At 44.2% G+C, this 13,043-nt stretch overlaps 1 protein-coding gene across 1 annotated transcript in view; it reads right to left on the reverse strand.

Moving 5' to 3' along the window:
• Positions 1–13,043, reverse strand: part of myt1la (myelin transcription factor 1-like, a) — an 87,847-nt gene that overhangs the window by 60,120 nt on the left and 14,684 nt on the right. The window contains exons 4-5 of the mRNA XM_056294593.1: positions 11,472–11,917; positions 9,888–10,481 (exon numbers count right to left, since the gene is read on the reverse strand). Coding sequence (XP_056150568.1) covers positions 9,888–10,481; positions 11,472–11,917 — 1,040 coding nt within the window. The remainder of the gene's footprint in view (positions 1–9,887; positions 10,482–11,471; positions 11,918–13,043) is intronic.

Here is a 13,043-nt window from a genome sequence, read left to right on the forward strand (position 1 = left end):
TTCTTCAAGACGATTCAAAATGAGGCTCAGTAGTGTGTGTGGCCTCCACGTGCCTGTATGCACTCCCTACAACGTCTGGGCATGCTCCTGATGAGACGACGGATGGTCTCCTGAGGGATCTCCTCCCAGACCTGGATCAGGGCATCGGTCAACTCCTGGACAGTCTGTGGTGCGACATCGCGTTGGCGGATGGTACGAGACATGATGTCCCAGAGGTGCTCGATTGGATTCAGGTCTGGGGAACGTGCAGGCCAGTCCATAGCATCAATGCCCTCGACATACAGGAACTGTTGACACACTCTGGCCACATGAGGACGAGCATTGTCATGCATGAGCAGGAACCCAGGGCCCACTGCACCAGCATATGGTCTGACAATGGGTCTGAGGATCTCATCCCGGTACCTAATGGCAGTCATGGTACCTCTGGCTAGCACGTAGAGGTCTGTGCGGCCCTCCAAGGATATGCCTCCCCAGACCATCACTGACCCACCGCCAAACCGGTCATGCTGGAGGATGTTGCAGGCAGCAGAACGTTCTCCACAGCGTCTCCAGACTCTCTCACGTCTGTCACATGTGTTCAGTGTGAACCTGCTCTCATCTGTGAAGAGCACAGGGCGCCAATTGCGAATCTGCCAACCAAGATGTTCTCTGGCAAAGGTCAATTGGGCTGCACGGTGTTGGGCTGTGAGCACAGGCCCCAATTGTGGACGTCGGGCCCTCATACCATCCTCATGCATTCTGTTTCTCACTGTTTGAGCAGAAACCTGCACATTAGTGGCCTGTTGAAGGTCGTTTTGTAGGGCTCCGGCAGTGCTCCTCCTGTTCCTCCTTGCACAAAGGACCAGATAGCGGTCCTGCTGCGGGTTTTTTGTCCTCCTGTGGGCCCCTCCACGTCTCCTGGTGTACTGGCCTGTCTCCTGGTACCTCCTCCATGCTCTGGACACTGTGCTGGGAGACACATCAAATCTTCTTGCCACAGCACGCATTGATGTGCCATCCTGGATGAGCTGCACTACCTGAGCAACTTCTGTAGGTTGCAGATACCGCCTCATGCCACCTCTAGTGGTGAGGGCACTAGCAAAATGAAAAACTAACCAAAGATCGGCCAGAAAAGATGAGGACAGGCAAATGGTCTGTGGCCACCACCTGCAAATCCATTCCTTTTATAGGGGTTGTTTTGCAAATTGTCTAATTTCCACCTGGTGGAAATTAGACAATTTACCAACAGGTGAAATTGATTCACAAATCAGTGTTGCTTCCTAACTGGACAGGTTGATATCTCAAAAGTGTGATTGACTTGGAGCTACATTGCATTGCTTATGTGTTCCCTTTATTTTTTTGAGCAGTGTAGATAGCTGTTTACTTTTAGTTTGACACTAGTGACTTCCTACCGGTGGTGGTGAAATGTGCAACGAAGTACCTAATAACCTACAGAACCAAACATCTAATGTCTGTGAATGTTCTCATTCATCCAGGTCATGGTTATCCAAAGGAATTGAATCAAGTGCAACTGGACTTGGTATATATCCGTGAAGACGTTTCGCCTCTCATCCAAGAGGCTTCATCAGTTCGTGCTTTTCTGACTAGACCAAGCTGGTCTGACTGGCTGCTGATGAGACTCAGATATTTACCCTCTTTGGAGTCGTTATCAGAGCTAATGATGTCCATGGCTCTTTTGTGTTCCGATGTTTAGCAACGACAGTCATTGGAGGTGTTAGTCTCGACTTCGTTAGTGCTCCATTCAGTGGTCAAGAGTCGTTGGAGCCGTTAGTGACCGACTGTTGTTCTTGGAGGCTAGGCTTCTTGAGTCTCCTGGGTAGAGATGAAAGGACAGCATTGTAAGTGGGAGATAGGTGGTGTCGCAGACCTCCTCCTCTGTTGAGGGATGGTTTTTCCCGTTTGGCATAGATGGCTTCCTTCACCTCTCTTTCAAACCATCTATCTTCTCTGTCCAAAATGTGTACGTTGCTGTCCTCGAAGGAGTGTGTCTTCTCCTTTAGATGTAGATAGACTGCTGAGTCTTGTCCTGAGGAGTTTGGCCTTCTGTGTTGGGCCATCCGTTTGGTTAGTGGTTGTTTGGTTTCTCCTATGTATAGGTCAGTGCAATCCTCACTGCATTGTACAGCATTGACATCAATAGCCATTGACATCAATAGCTCTGATAACGACTCCAAACAAGATAAATATCTGAGTTTCATCACCAGCCAGTCAGACTAGCTTGGTCTAGTCAGAAAGGCACGAACTGATGAAGCCTCTTGGATGAGAGGCGAAACGTCTTCACGGATATATAACCAAGTCCAGTTGCATTTGATTCAATTCCTTTGAACAAACACCTAATGTTATCAAAAATGTGACCACATATGGCCCAAAGTGTTGGCCGTCAACATTGTCAACAAGGTGTCTAATTCCAATTAATATTTCACCAATTGGTAGCTCTAAAGTTCTGCCTACTACTGATCACTTCCACAAGATGCTTAAATTTGTTTTCATAAATATCAGATCATTGTCTACCAAAGCCTTACTTATAATTTTTTTCCCTTTTTTTACATGATGACGCTGGTCGCGTGGCTCGGGTCTTGGACTGTTTCGATGGCGTCTGGACACTGCTTGGCATCCTGCGCATCATATTCTTCATAATTTTTTTAAGTCCATTATAATTCTGTTTATCCTCTTTCAATGTTGTATTGTGTAAATTGTGTAAACACGACATCCATTGCACGTTGTCCATTTTGGGAGAGAGATCCCTCCTCTGTTGCTCTGTCTGAGGTTTCTTCCTAGTTTTTCTCCGTGTTAAAGGTTTTTTTAGGGAGTTGTTCCTTATCCAATGAGAGGGTCTGAGGACAGGATGTTGTGTTGCTGTTAAGCCCACTGAGGCAAATTTGTAATGTGTGATATTGGGCTATACAAATAAAATTGACTTGACTTAAATGATCTGATTCTTGGAACATAGTTTGGATATGATTGGGTTATGTGAAACATGGCTGAAACCAAATGTTTTCCTTCCCTTAAATGAAGCTTCCCCACCCGACTATAGTTATGCCCATGTAGCTCGGGCAAATAAACAAGATGGGGGTGTTGCCTTAATATATAAATGTATTACAATCTTACTTCTAGAATTGATTCTAAATTCCAGTCTTTTGAGGCTCTTGCTCCATCTCCTCAGCCATGAATAGACTCGGCTCAGTCCAAATTGTGATACTCTACCGCCCTCCTGGCTGTTACTCATTATTTCTTGAAGAATTTGGAGACTTTGTCTCAGGTCTTGTTACTCATTCTGATGAGATTCCAGTTCTTGGTGATTTCAATATTCATCTGAATAAGGCTGCTGATCCTCTAAGTAAAGCCTTTCTGGCACTAGCTGATACTTTTGGGTTCACTCAGTTTGTTCAAGAGTCGTTGCAGTGGTAACACCCTTGATTTTATTTTATTTAAAGGGATAGCTGTTTCTGATCTGAATGTCTTGCCAACCACATCTGCTGTGTCAGATCAAAATTTGAGCATTATTGGCCTGTCCAGTTAATGTTGGCACAGATGTAATTGCCACTTGCCACATTGGTCCCTCCAGTGTAGCTGCATTTGCCCAGCAGCTCCCTGAAGTCTTGGCTCCTTTCACTGTAGTGACTGACTCTGTGGAAAATTTCACTAGTGACTTAAATGGTGGCCCTCTCTAGTCTCCTTGATTCAGTTGTACCTCTCACTATCAGAGCTAGGTGACTAAAGACGCCTACACCCTGGCTTAACGACAAGACATGTGGTCACGTTCGAGCCTGCATGAGAGTGGAACATAAATGGCGGAAATCAAAATTGGTTTTGACCTATCTTGGCATGGGTGTTTACTGAAATACAAGCATGCTTTATCTACTGCAAAAGCAGCATATCTCTCTCACTTAATCAATATTAATAAACATAACCCCAGATTTCTCTTTGACAGCCATCCATTATCTTAACCGCTTATCCTGCTCTCAGGGTCACGGGGATGCTGGAGCCTATTCCAGTAGTCATTGGGCGGCAGGTGGGGAGACACCTTGGACAGGCTGCCGGGCCATCACAGCCCAGCCCAGCCCAGCCCAGCACCCCCCCCCCACACACACATTAATTCCTAGGGACAATTTAGTATGGCCAATTCATCTGACTTACATCTTACATGTCTTTGGACTGTGGGAGGAAACCGGAGCCCCCTGAGGAAACCCACGCAGACACGGGGAGAACATGCAAGCTCCACACAGAGGACGACCTGGGATGACCCACCAAGGTTGGACTACCCCGGGGCTCAAACCCAGGACCTTCTTGCTGTGAGGTGACCGTGCTAACCACTGCGCCACCGTGCCGCTTCCACTGTGCCACCGTGCCGCTTCTCTTTGACACTGTATCTAAACTTACTAAAAAGCAGTGGTCCATTAGCTGCTCACCATTCATGGCCCATGAGTTTCTAGACTGTTTCTGCAATAAGGCTGATTAGATCATAAACAAAACTAGTTCTTCAACTCCAGCTACTCCTGCAGCTTCTGTCCTACCAAATTCATATCTATATAATGAGTCACTGATAGTCCCTGTTATTACAGCTTTTGAGACTCTCTCTCGATACTTTGACCAAGCTCGTGTCAGCTTCTAAATCAACTACTTCCCTACTTGACCCCGTACCAGCAAAACTTTTTAAAGATCTCTGGCCTTTCCTGGGACCTACAATGCTAGACATTGTTAATTTATCACTTACTATTGGCATTGTTCCCAGCAGTTTTCAGACAGCTGTGGTCAAACCTCTATTTAAAAACTGCACATCGATTCAGGGTCTCTTCATAACTATCAATCAGTCTCTAATCTTCCATTCTTTTCTCAAGTACTAGAGAGAGTTGTGTATCAACAACTTTTGACCCATATAGAAGAAAACCTTCTACATGAACCTTTTCGATCAGCTTTCAGGGGCTGTCACTCCACTGAAACTGCTGACCAGAGTGGTGAACGATCTTTTACTAGCTATGGGTTCTGATTCCACTTTTGTGCTTCTACTCTGGACCTCAGTGCAGCCTTTGACACCTTTGATCACTGTATACTATTAGATGCATTAAACTGTAATTTTGGTGTCTGGCTTAGCCCTCTCTTGGCTTAAGTCCTACTTATCTGCGAGAACACACTGTGGCTGCTATAGTAATATTCCAAGTTAAATATGGTGTACCTCAGGCCTCAGTTCTTGGCCTTCTACTTTTCTCTGTCTATATTTCACCTCTTGGCCAAACTATACATGGTTATGGGATAAATTTCCATTGCTATGCTGGTGATCCTTAGCTGTATGTGCCTATAAGGGCTGATGATCATGCTCAAATGACTAATTCAGAGGCCTGCTTGGCTGCTGTGAAAAATTGGATGTCACTAAACTTTCTGCTTTTAAATTCGGATAAAACCGACACTGGTCATTGGCCCTGCTAGACACAGACAGCAATTTGATCAAATAATGATAACAACTGACAACTCTGTGATTTCACAAAGTGTGTCAGCCAAAAATCTTGGTGTTACGTTTGATCCCAGCCTTTCCTTTGATAAGCACGTTAAAGAAATCACCAAGACTGCCTTTTTTCACTTACTTAACATGGCTAAAACTTGGTCTTTCCTGTCCATGGCTGATGCAGACACTCTAATACATGCATTTGTTTCATTCAGACTTGATTATTGTAATGTTCTGCTTTCAGGTTTGCCACATGCTAGTACTAAAAGTCTTCAGATGGTTCAGAATGCTGCAGATAGAATCCTAACTAAATCTAGAAAAGTTGACCATATTACACCAATTCTTGCCTCCCTTCATTTGATTCCTATCCATATTAGATCAGACTTCAACGGGTTTCTGAAGACTTATAAAATCATAAATGGGCTTGCCCCATCTTACCTGTCTGATCTCCTTAAGCCGTACATTCCATCTTGAGCTCTTTGCTCTCAAAATACAGTACTCCTGTGTGTACCCGAAGTTAAAAAGTCAGCTGGTAGCAGGGCCTTTTCCCATCGGGCTCTGTTCTTGTGGAATAACCTGCCTGCTGCCATCAGACAATCATAGTCTGTTGAGTCCTTTAAATCCAGACTTAAAACTCATCTTTTTGCCTTAGTTTACAATTAGTTGCCTTTAAGTTGAGTGCTTCACAACCTGTACTGCATGGTGGGTCGGTTTCTGTCCCAATGAATTTACCAAGCACTGTTCTGCCGATGAGATTATAGAATATAGATGATTGACTATTGCAAACTGTTATCTTCTCTCACGTGTATTTTCTCTCTCTCTGAATGTCTTCTCCTTTCTCTTCTCCTGTGTGTGAACAGTGTGATGTGAGTCTCCCTTGTGTGCACGTGCAGTATGTCCTCCTCCCAAGTCTCCATGGTGATGGTGGTCGCCACCTGGACACTGCTTCGCATCCCCTTCATCAAATTTTCTTTTTATATACGTATCTTATAAATTCATATAATTTTGTTATCCTGTTTTAATGTTTTATTTCCTTCTCTCACTAAGATGTGTGACTATTTTTTTTTTTAACATGGTGATGGTGGTCGCATGGCTCAGGTCCTGGGTTGTTCCGGTGGCATTTGGACACTGCTTGGCATCCACCTTATCATATCCTGCATATATTTCATAATTCCGTTATAATTATGTTTACCTCTGTCAATGTTGTATTGTGTAAATTGTTTAAAAACAACATAAATTGCACGTTGTCCATCTTGGGAGAGAGATCCCTCCTCTGTTGCTCTCCCTGAGGTTTCTTCTTATTTTTTCTCCCTATTAAAGGTTTTTTTTTAAGGGAGTTGTTCCTTATCTGATGCGAGGGTCTAAGGACAGGTTGTTGTGTTGCTGTAAAGCCCCTTGAGGCAAATTTGTAATTTGTGATACTGAGTTATAAAAATAAAATTTACTTGACTTGATCAAATTGGTAGCAGCACGGTGACACAGTGGTTAGCATGGTCGCCTCACAGCAAGAAGGTCCTGGGTTCAAGCCCTAGGGTTGTCCAACCTTGGTGGGTCGTCCCGGGTCGTCCTCTGTGTGGAGTTTGCATGTTCTTCCCGTGCCTGTGAGGGTTTCGTCCGGGGGCTCCGGTTTCCTCCCACAGTCCAAAGACATGTAAGTCAAGTGAACTGGCCATACTAAATTGTCCCTGGGTATGAATGTGTGTGTGTGTGTGGGCCCTGTGATGGCTTGGCGGCCTGTCCAGGGTGTCCCCCCACCTGCCGCCCAATGACACCTGGAATAGGCTCCAGCATCCCCACGACCCTGAGAGCAGGATAAGCGGTTCACATAATGGATGGATGGATGGATGATTAAATTGGTGTCTATGTCTCGCAAGATCAATGACCAGCATCTCAGTTTTACCCAAATTTAAATGCTGGAAATAGTGACATCCAGTTTTTCAGAGCAGCCAGTCAGGCCTCTAAATTAGCAATTTGAGTACGATCTATATATATACACTCTATTGATTCCCGTAGGGAAATTATGTCTACATTTAACCAATCCTAGCTGTGTAGCTAGAAGCAGTGGGCAGCAACTGTGCAGCACATGGGGACCAACTTCAGTTCGTCTTGCCATGCCTCGGTCAAGGGCACAGACAGGAGTATTAACCCTAACATGCATGTCTTTTTTTTATGGTAGGGAAACCAGAGCACCTGGAGAAAATCCACTGCAGACACAGAGAGAACATGCAAACTCCACACAGAGGACGATCATCAGCCCTCATAGGCACATACAGCTGAGTATCATCAGCATAGCAATAGAAATTTATTCCATGACTGCGTATAATTTGGCCAAGAGGTGAAATATAAACAGAGAAAGTAGCTGGCCATGAACCGAGCCCTGAGGTACACCATATTTAACATCAGAGAGTTTCGATGTAGTATTACCATAGCAGACACACAGTGTTCATCCAGATAAGTAGGACTTAAGCCAATAGAGAGCTGGCCAGAGACACCAAAATTACAATTTATTCTGTCTAATAGTATACAGTGATCAATGCTGTCAAAGACTGCACTGAGGTCCAGTAGTAGAAGCATAGAGGTGGAATCAGAGTCCATAGCAAGTAGAAGATCATTTACCACTCTGATCAGAGCAGTTTCAGTAGAGTGACAGGCCCTAAAAGCCAACTGAAAAGGTTAATATAGATAGTTTTCTTCTATATGGGTCGAAAGTTGTTGATACACAACCTTTTCTGGTACTTTAGAAAAGGGTGGAAGATTAGAAACTAGTTAATAGTTTTTAAGAGACCCTGGATTGAGGTGCTGTTTCTTAAGTAGGGGTTTGACCACAGCCATTTTAAAACAATAAGAACAATGCCAGTAATAAGAGATAATTAACAATGTCTGGCATTGTAAGTCTCAGAAAAGGCTAGAGGTCTTTAAAAGGTTTTGTTGGTAGAGGGTCAAGTTGAGAAGTAGTTGGTTTAGAAGCTGACATGAGTATAGTCAAAGTATCGAGAGACAGTCTCTAACAGGGACTATCTGAGGCTCATTATATAGATATGAATTTGGTAAGACTGGATCTGCAGGAGTAGCTGGAGTTGAAGTACTAATTTGTTTATTGATCTCATCAACCTTATTAGAGAAAAAGTCTAGAAACTCATGGGCCATGAATGGTGAGCAGCTAATAGACGGTTGCTTTTAGTAAATTTAGCTACAGTGTCAAAGTCAAATCTAGGCTTATGTTTATTGATATTGATTAAGCGAGAGAGATATGCTGCTTTGGCAGCAGATAAAGCACGCTTGTATTTCAATAAACACTCATGCCAAGATGGGTAACAAACAATGAGGGGTTTAAATTGAAGGGAAACACATTTGTGTAATCAGATTCTAAATATTAATTGTTAAATGGGTGGAAATTAATTTTGACCATATTTGACAGCACCTCCAATCACATAGCTGAAGTCAAGAGCTCTCTATAACAGTTGGTCCCATGTCTGTAGCCTCAAATGTTGCTAAATGACAAGCCTTCCAACATGCATTGAGGTCAAGGTTCAGATGTCAATTAAAAGCTCTTTGAGGTTCCTATTCACTTCCAAAAGACTCACGAGGTGGTAAAATAGTTAAATTACTGTGTCATGAATTTTGGAACAAACAACGCCATGTGGTCAGTGAAAAATAAAGCTCATATTTCCAGCCTAAGTTGGTAGTTTTAAACTGTCCAAGCGGGGTTTCCAACGATCAATGTGTTTCACTCAAAAGTCCAACCTGTGGAAGGTTCAATTAGAATCCATTCATTCTCAGACAGCACGAAGGTTTCCTAATCAGAGCAAATGTTGTGTAGTCTCACAAAGCCACCCTAAGTCTTGCATGCTCAGCCCAGTTTGCTGTGAGACATTAGTCTGGAAAAGATCCATTGAGATTTGATTGAGCCTGGTAGATGGACACCGGATCATTCAGTGAACTATGAGGAGAGCTTTAGTTGACGATGACAACAAACAGTGCTGAATTTTGAAAATGGCAGCAATGTCTGCACTAGGAGAAGTTAACACTGATGCTGCTATAGAATTAGTTTATTAAAGACAACAAGAATACTTGAAAGACATAACTAGCCACATGGACTGACTTGCGCTAGCAGTAGCAGTGTTTATTAGCAACTAGCGTAAATGGAAATGTGGCGCTCCAATTGTGGCTGTGACTCAATAAAGGCTGATTCAATCACCTACAAAGTTTTGATCCCACTCACTGACGACGCCCATAACACAAATGTCAATTGAGACTTGACCACACTGAGAGAAGTGAAATTTGTGGGCTGGCTTTGTGACGCTACTTGCTGTTTCAGATTTATAGTCCCACAAATGCAGAACTTGGACAGGGAGTAAGGTGTGAGGAGTTCCCTCCTACCTGGACAGGTGGTGTGTCTGGTTCTGAATCTGTGGGTTGGCAGAGATCGGAAGGTGGTGATGGAGACCTGGCTGACCAGGTCGCTCGGAGGTCTGGTTTTGGATGTGGAGCTGCTGGTCGGTAGGGGTCTCGCTCAGCTTGCGGGCCAGATCAAAGCACTGGTTCCTGAGACACTCCAGACTGCTCAGACACACCTCTTCCTCACTCTCCTCCGCGTCACCTCTCACTCCTATGCCAGGGTTACCGTTGGTGTGACAGTCATCCACTACAGTGCCTTCTGGGAAGCCATCATTAGGCATCATGGTGCCATGGCCTTGCGCCAGTAGTTTCAGAGAGTCCACCGTTTCCCTGACTACGTCGCTGTCCAGGTCCACACTCAGCTCTGCCTTCCGGTGCCCCAACCCGCTGCCTTCGAATTCTTCCTCATCCTCATCAGCACTGTTTGACGAGTTGCTATTCATCTCCGACTCGGTCATGGCCTGGTACGCTGCGTCCTCGGCGATCTTGCCAAGGTTCAGCAGTGATTTGGCGACCAGCTCATCATAGTTCTCGTACTCTTCTCCATTTATGCTGGGGACCCCCACGCCGCAACTGTTGTTGTTGTCATCTTTCTGAATGGCAGTAAGCTGTGATTGTCCTCCGTTTTTGTACCGGTTGTCTGCTGTCAGCAAAGAAAAAAAACTTTCAGCCTTTGTGTTAGTTAATCATCACGACAGTTTAACTGTTCAAAGTGTGATGAAACACTCCTTTAAGTCATTAAATAAGGCCGAACGTTTGGAAAGAAACTCGGCCTGGGGCTTGGAGCCATATGTTACATGTTGCATGAAAAAGTTTTGTTGTTTTGTTTCATCACATTTTGTCAATCTAGTAAAGGTGCTATGAGTACTATTTCACCCTTCCTGCTAACCAGTAATGCTGTGCTATACTGGTGAACTGGTTGCTGTCCAGTTGGTTGCACTGGATTCACTGGGCGAAGAGCTAGTTCCTATCTAATTTTAGGAGTCTGGTATTTATTATTATTCACATCATATTGAGCCAGATAAACAAACAACTGCAATGAGACCAGCCTGAAAAACCGTTTTGATAGTCTGAAACAAGTCTAAAACCAGTCTGGAAATGTTCTGAAAGTCTGATCCCAGTCTGAACCAAGTGTGAAATCAGTCTGAACCGGTTTGAAAATAGCATGAAACAAGTTTGAAACACTTAAAACCCCAGTTTGAAATAGGTCTGACAGGAGCTGAAAACAAACTGAAAACATCATGCAAACAGTCTGAAAAACTGTTCGGTCTTTTCATTCAGGACAGGATGCTTAGAAAGTTATTTTTTCTTGCATTTGGGTGATAAAATGACTTCGGTGATTATTGTCTCAACTACATCGAAAATAAATCTGTCAATCATCACAAAGAACATGGAAACACATGGAGGATTGTGATGGTAGATAGGAATGAGGCTGACTGGATCAGCAGACAGCAAGAGTTTCATGACTGAACCTACTCTGGTAATTCTGAAAAAGTCTGAAAACCAGCAAGAAAACAGCCTGAAACCAGTCTGAAAGTCAGTTTGAAACCAGTCTTCAAACCAGTCTTCATTCTGTGTTAGAGTCTGAGAACAGTCCAGATAACAGTTTAAAAACATTCAGTAAAACACTCACCTTGCTGAGTATTGTGTTCCTCCTGGTCCTCATCCTCTTCTTCATCTTCCTCCTCCTCATCATCGCCATCCTCTTCTTCCTCCACCTGCTCCCTCACTGCTGCTCCCTCTCTTTCCATGTCCCCATCCTCATCCTCATCTTCCTCCTCCTCCTCTCCCTGCTCCTCTGAGAAGCCCTCCTCATCCTCCACCTCTCCATCCTCTTCTGCCTCTCTCTCCTCATCTTCTTCATCTTCTTCATCTTCATCCTCATCTACAATCCCCACAACCTCCCCCTGCTCCCCCTCCTCCTGCACCCCCATGCTCTCAGCTTCATAGTTGGGGTAGATACCCGACTCGTCTTCTTCCTCCTCTGGGGAGGTGAGGAAGGGTCTCCTCTTAGGCGCCGGCTCCAGAGGCGTCTTCTCCTGAGCCTTCCTCTTCTTCGCAAGAGGACATCCATAAATACTGAGAACAGAGACAACAAATACAGTACTACAGTATATAGTACCACAATACATACTGATACACGTGGCTCCTACGTTGAGGGGGGGGGGGTTATGAGGTGAAGCTTCCATGTGTTAAGGGGATTAAATTGGTAAACTTGGATCATTATTCTCATCGTGTCAGCTCTTTCTGAACCAGCCACTGAAACATTAAAGCAAAGCTAATTCAAGCAGGGTCTCAATCCCATAAATCCCATCATAATCATTAGCAGTGGAGAAATTCTGCCCTAATTGCTCCAAAACAGTTAGCACAGTTATACATGGTTTTAATGAGGATTTTTAGGAAATCAATTAGTCCATTTCCATATGAAAGGCTTATTTTCTGTTTGAAGGGAGGGTTAAATGACCCGTCAGAGATGCTGCGGAAGAAACCACCAACCTGCTTTCATCCGACTCTCCTCATCTGATTGTATTTTAAAGTGGCTGTAGACAACTTTTCAACTGTACCCCCTCTAGCGCTTCCAAGTGTTTTTATTGTTTGCATCGCTGTCACGAAGACAACCGGGTCGCTTTCTGTTTATTAGCAGCCTGGCTACTGTCCAAAGCAAGAAACAACCAAAAGAATCCCAGTTTGAACTAGAAACCCCGATCTCAGTGCTGTGATAAAGACAGAGTTAAACATGCCGTAGTATTAATAAGTAGACAGACTGTGTTAGTTACTGATCCAGTAGAAAGATGCCAACCGAATGTCAGTTTGGATCCCCTCAAGTCCAGGGTGTTGTATTGAACTCTGTTTCCCCATCGAGAACTGTTTCCCGCCTAGTCAGAGTTCAATACAACACCGGAATGCTTGATTAACCTTAACCCAACTTAAACATCAACCTAACCCTAAGCTTAACCTTAACCTAATCGATAGCTAACCTGTTGCCATGCGAACGCTTTCGTCTGGCTTGGGGGAAACAGATCTCGACAGGGAAACAGAGTTCGACATAACACCGGAGCTCTCTCCATCCAGTGAATGCCTGTGCAAGGTTCTCTTATTTTACCTCTGTTTCTATCACTCTTTCGCTCTCTCTCTCTTCGCCCTCTTTGCCTCCTCCGTCAACAGGATTCTTTTTCTTTTGCCAGATAGAGTTTCCACTGTCACT

Source organism: Lampris incognitus, chromosome 15 (genome assembly GCF_029633865.1).
Source record: "Lampris incognitus isolate fLamInc1 chromosome 15, fLamInc1.hap2, whole genome shotgun sequence".
NCBI classification, from domain to species: Eukaryota; Metazoa; Chordata; class Actinopteri; order Lampriformes; family Lampridae; genus Lampris; species Lampris incognitus.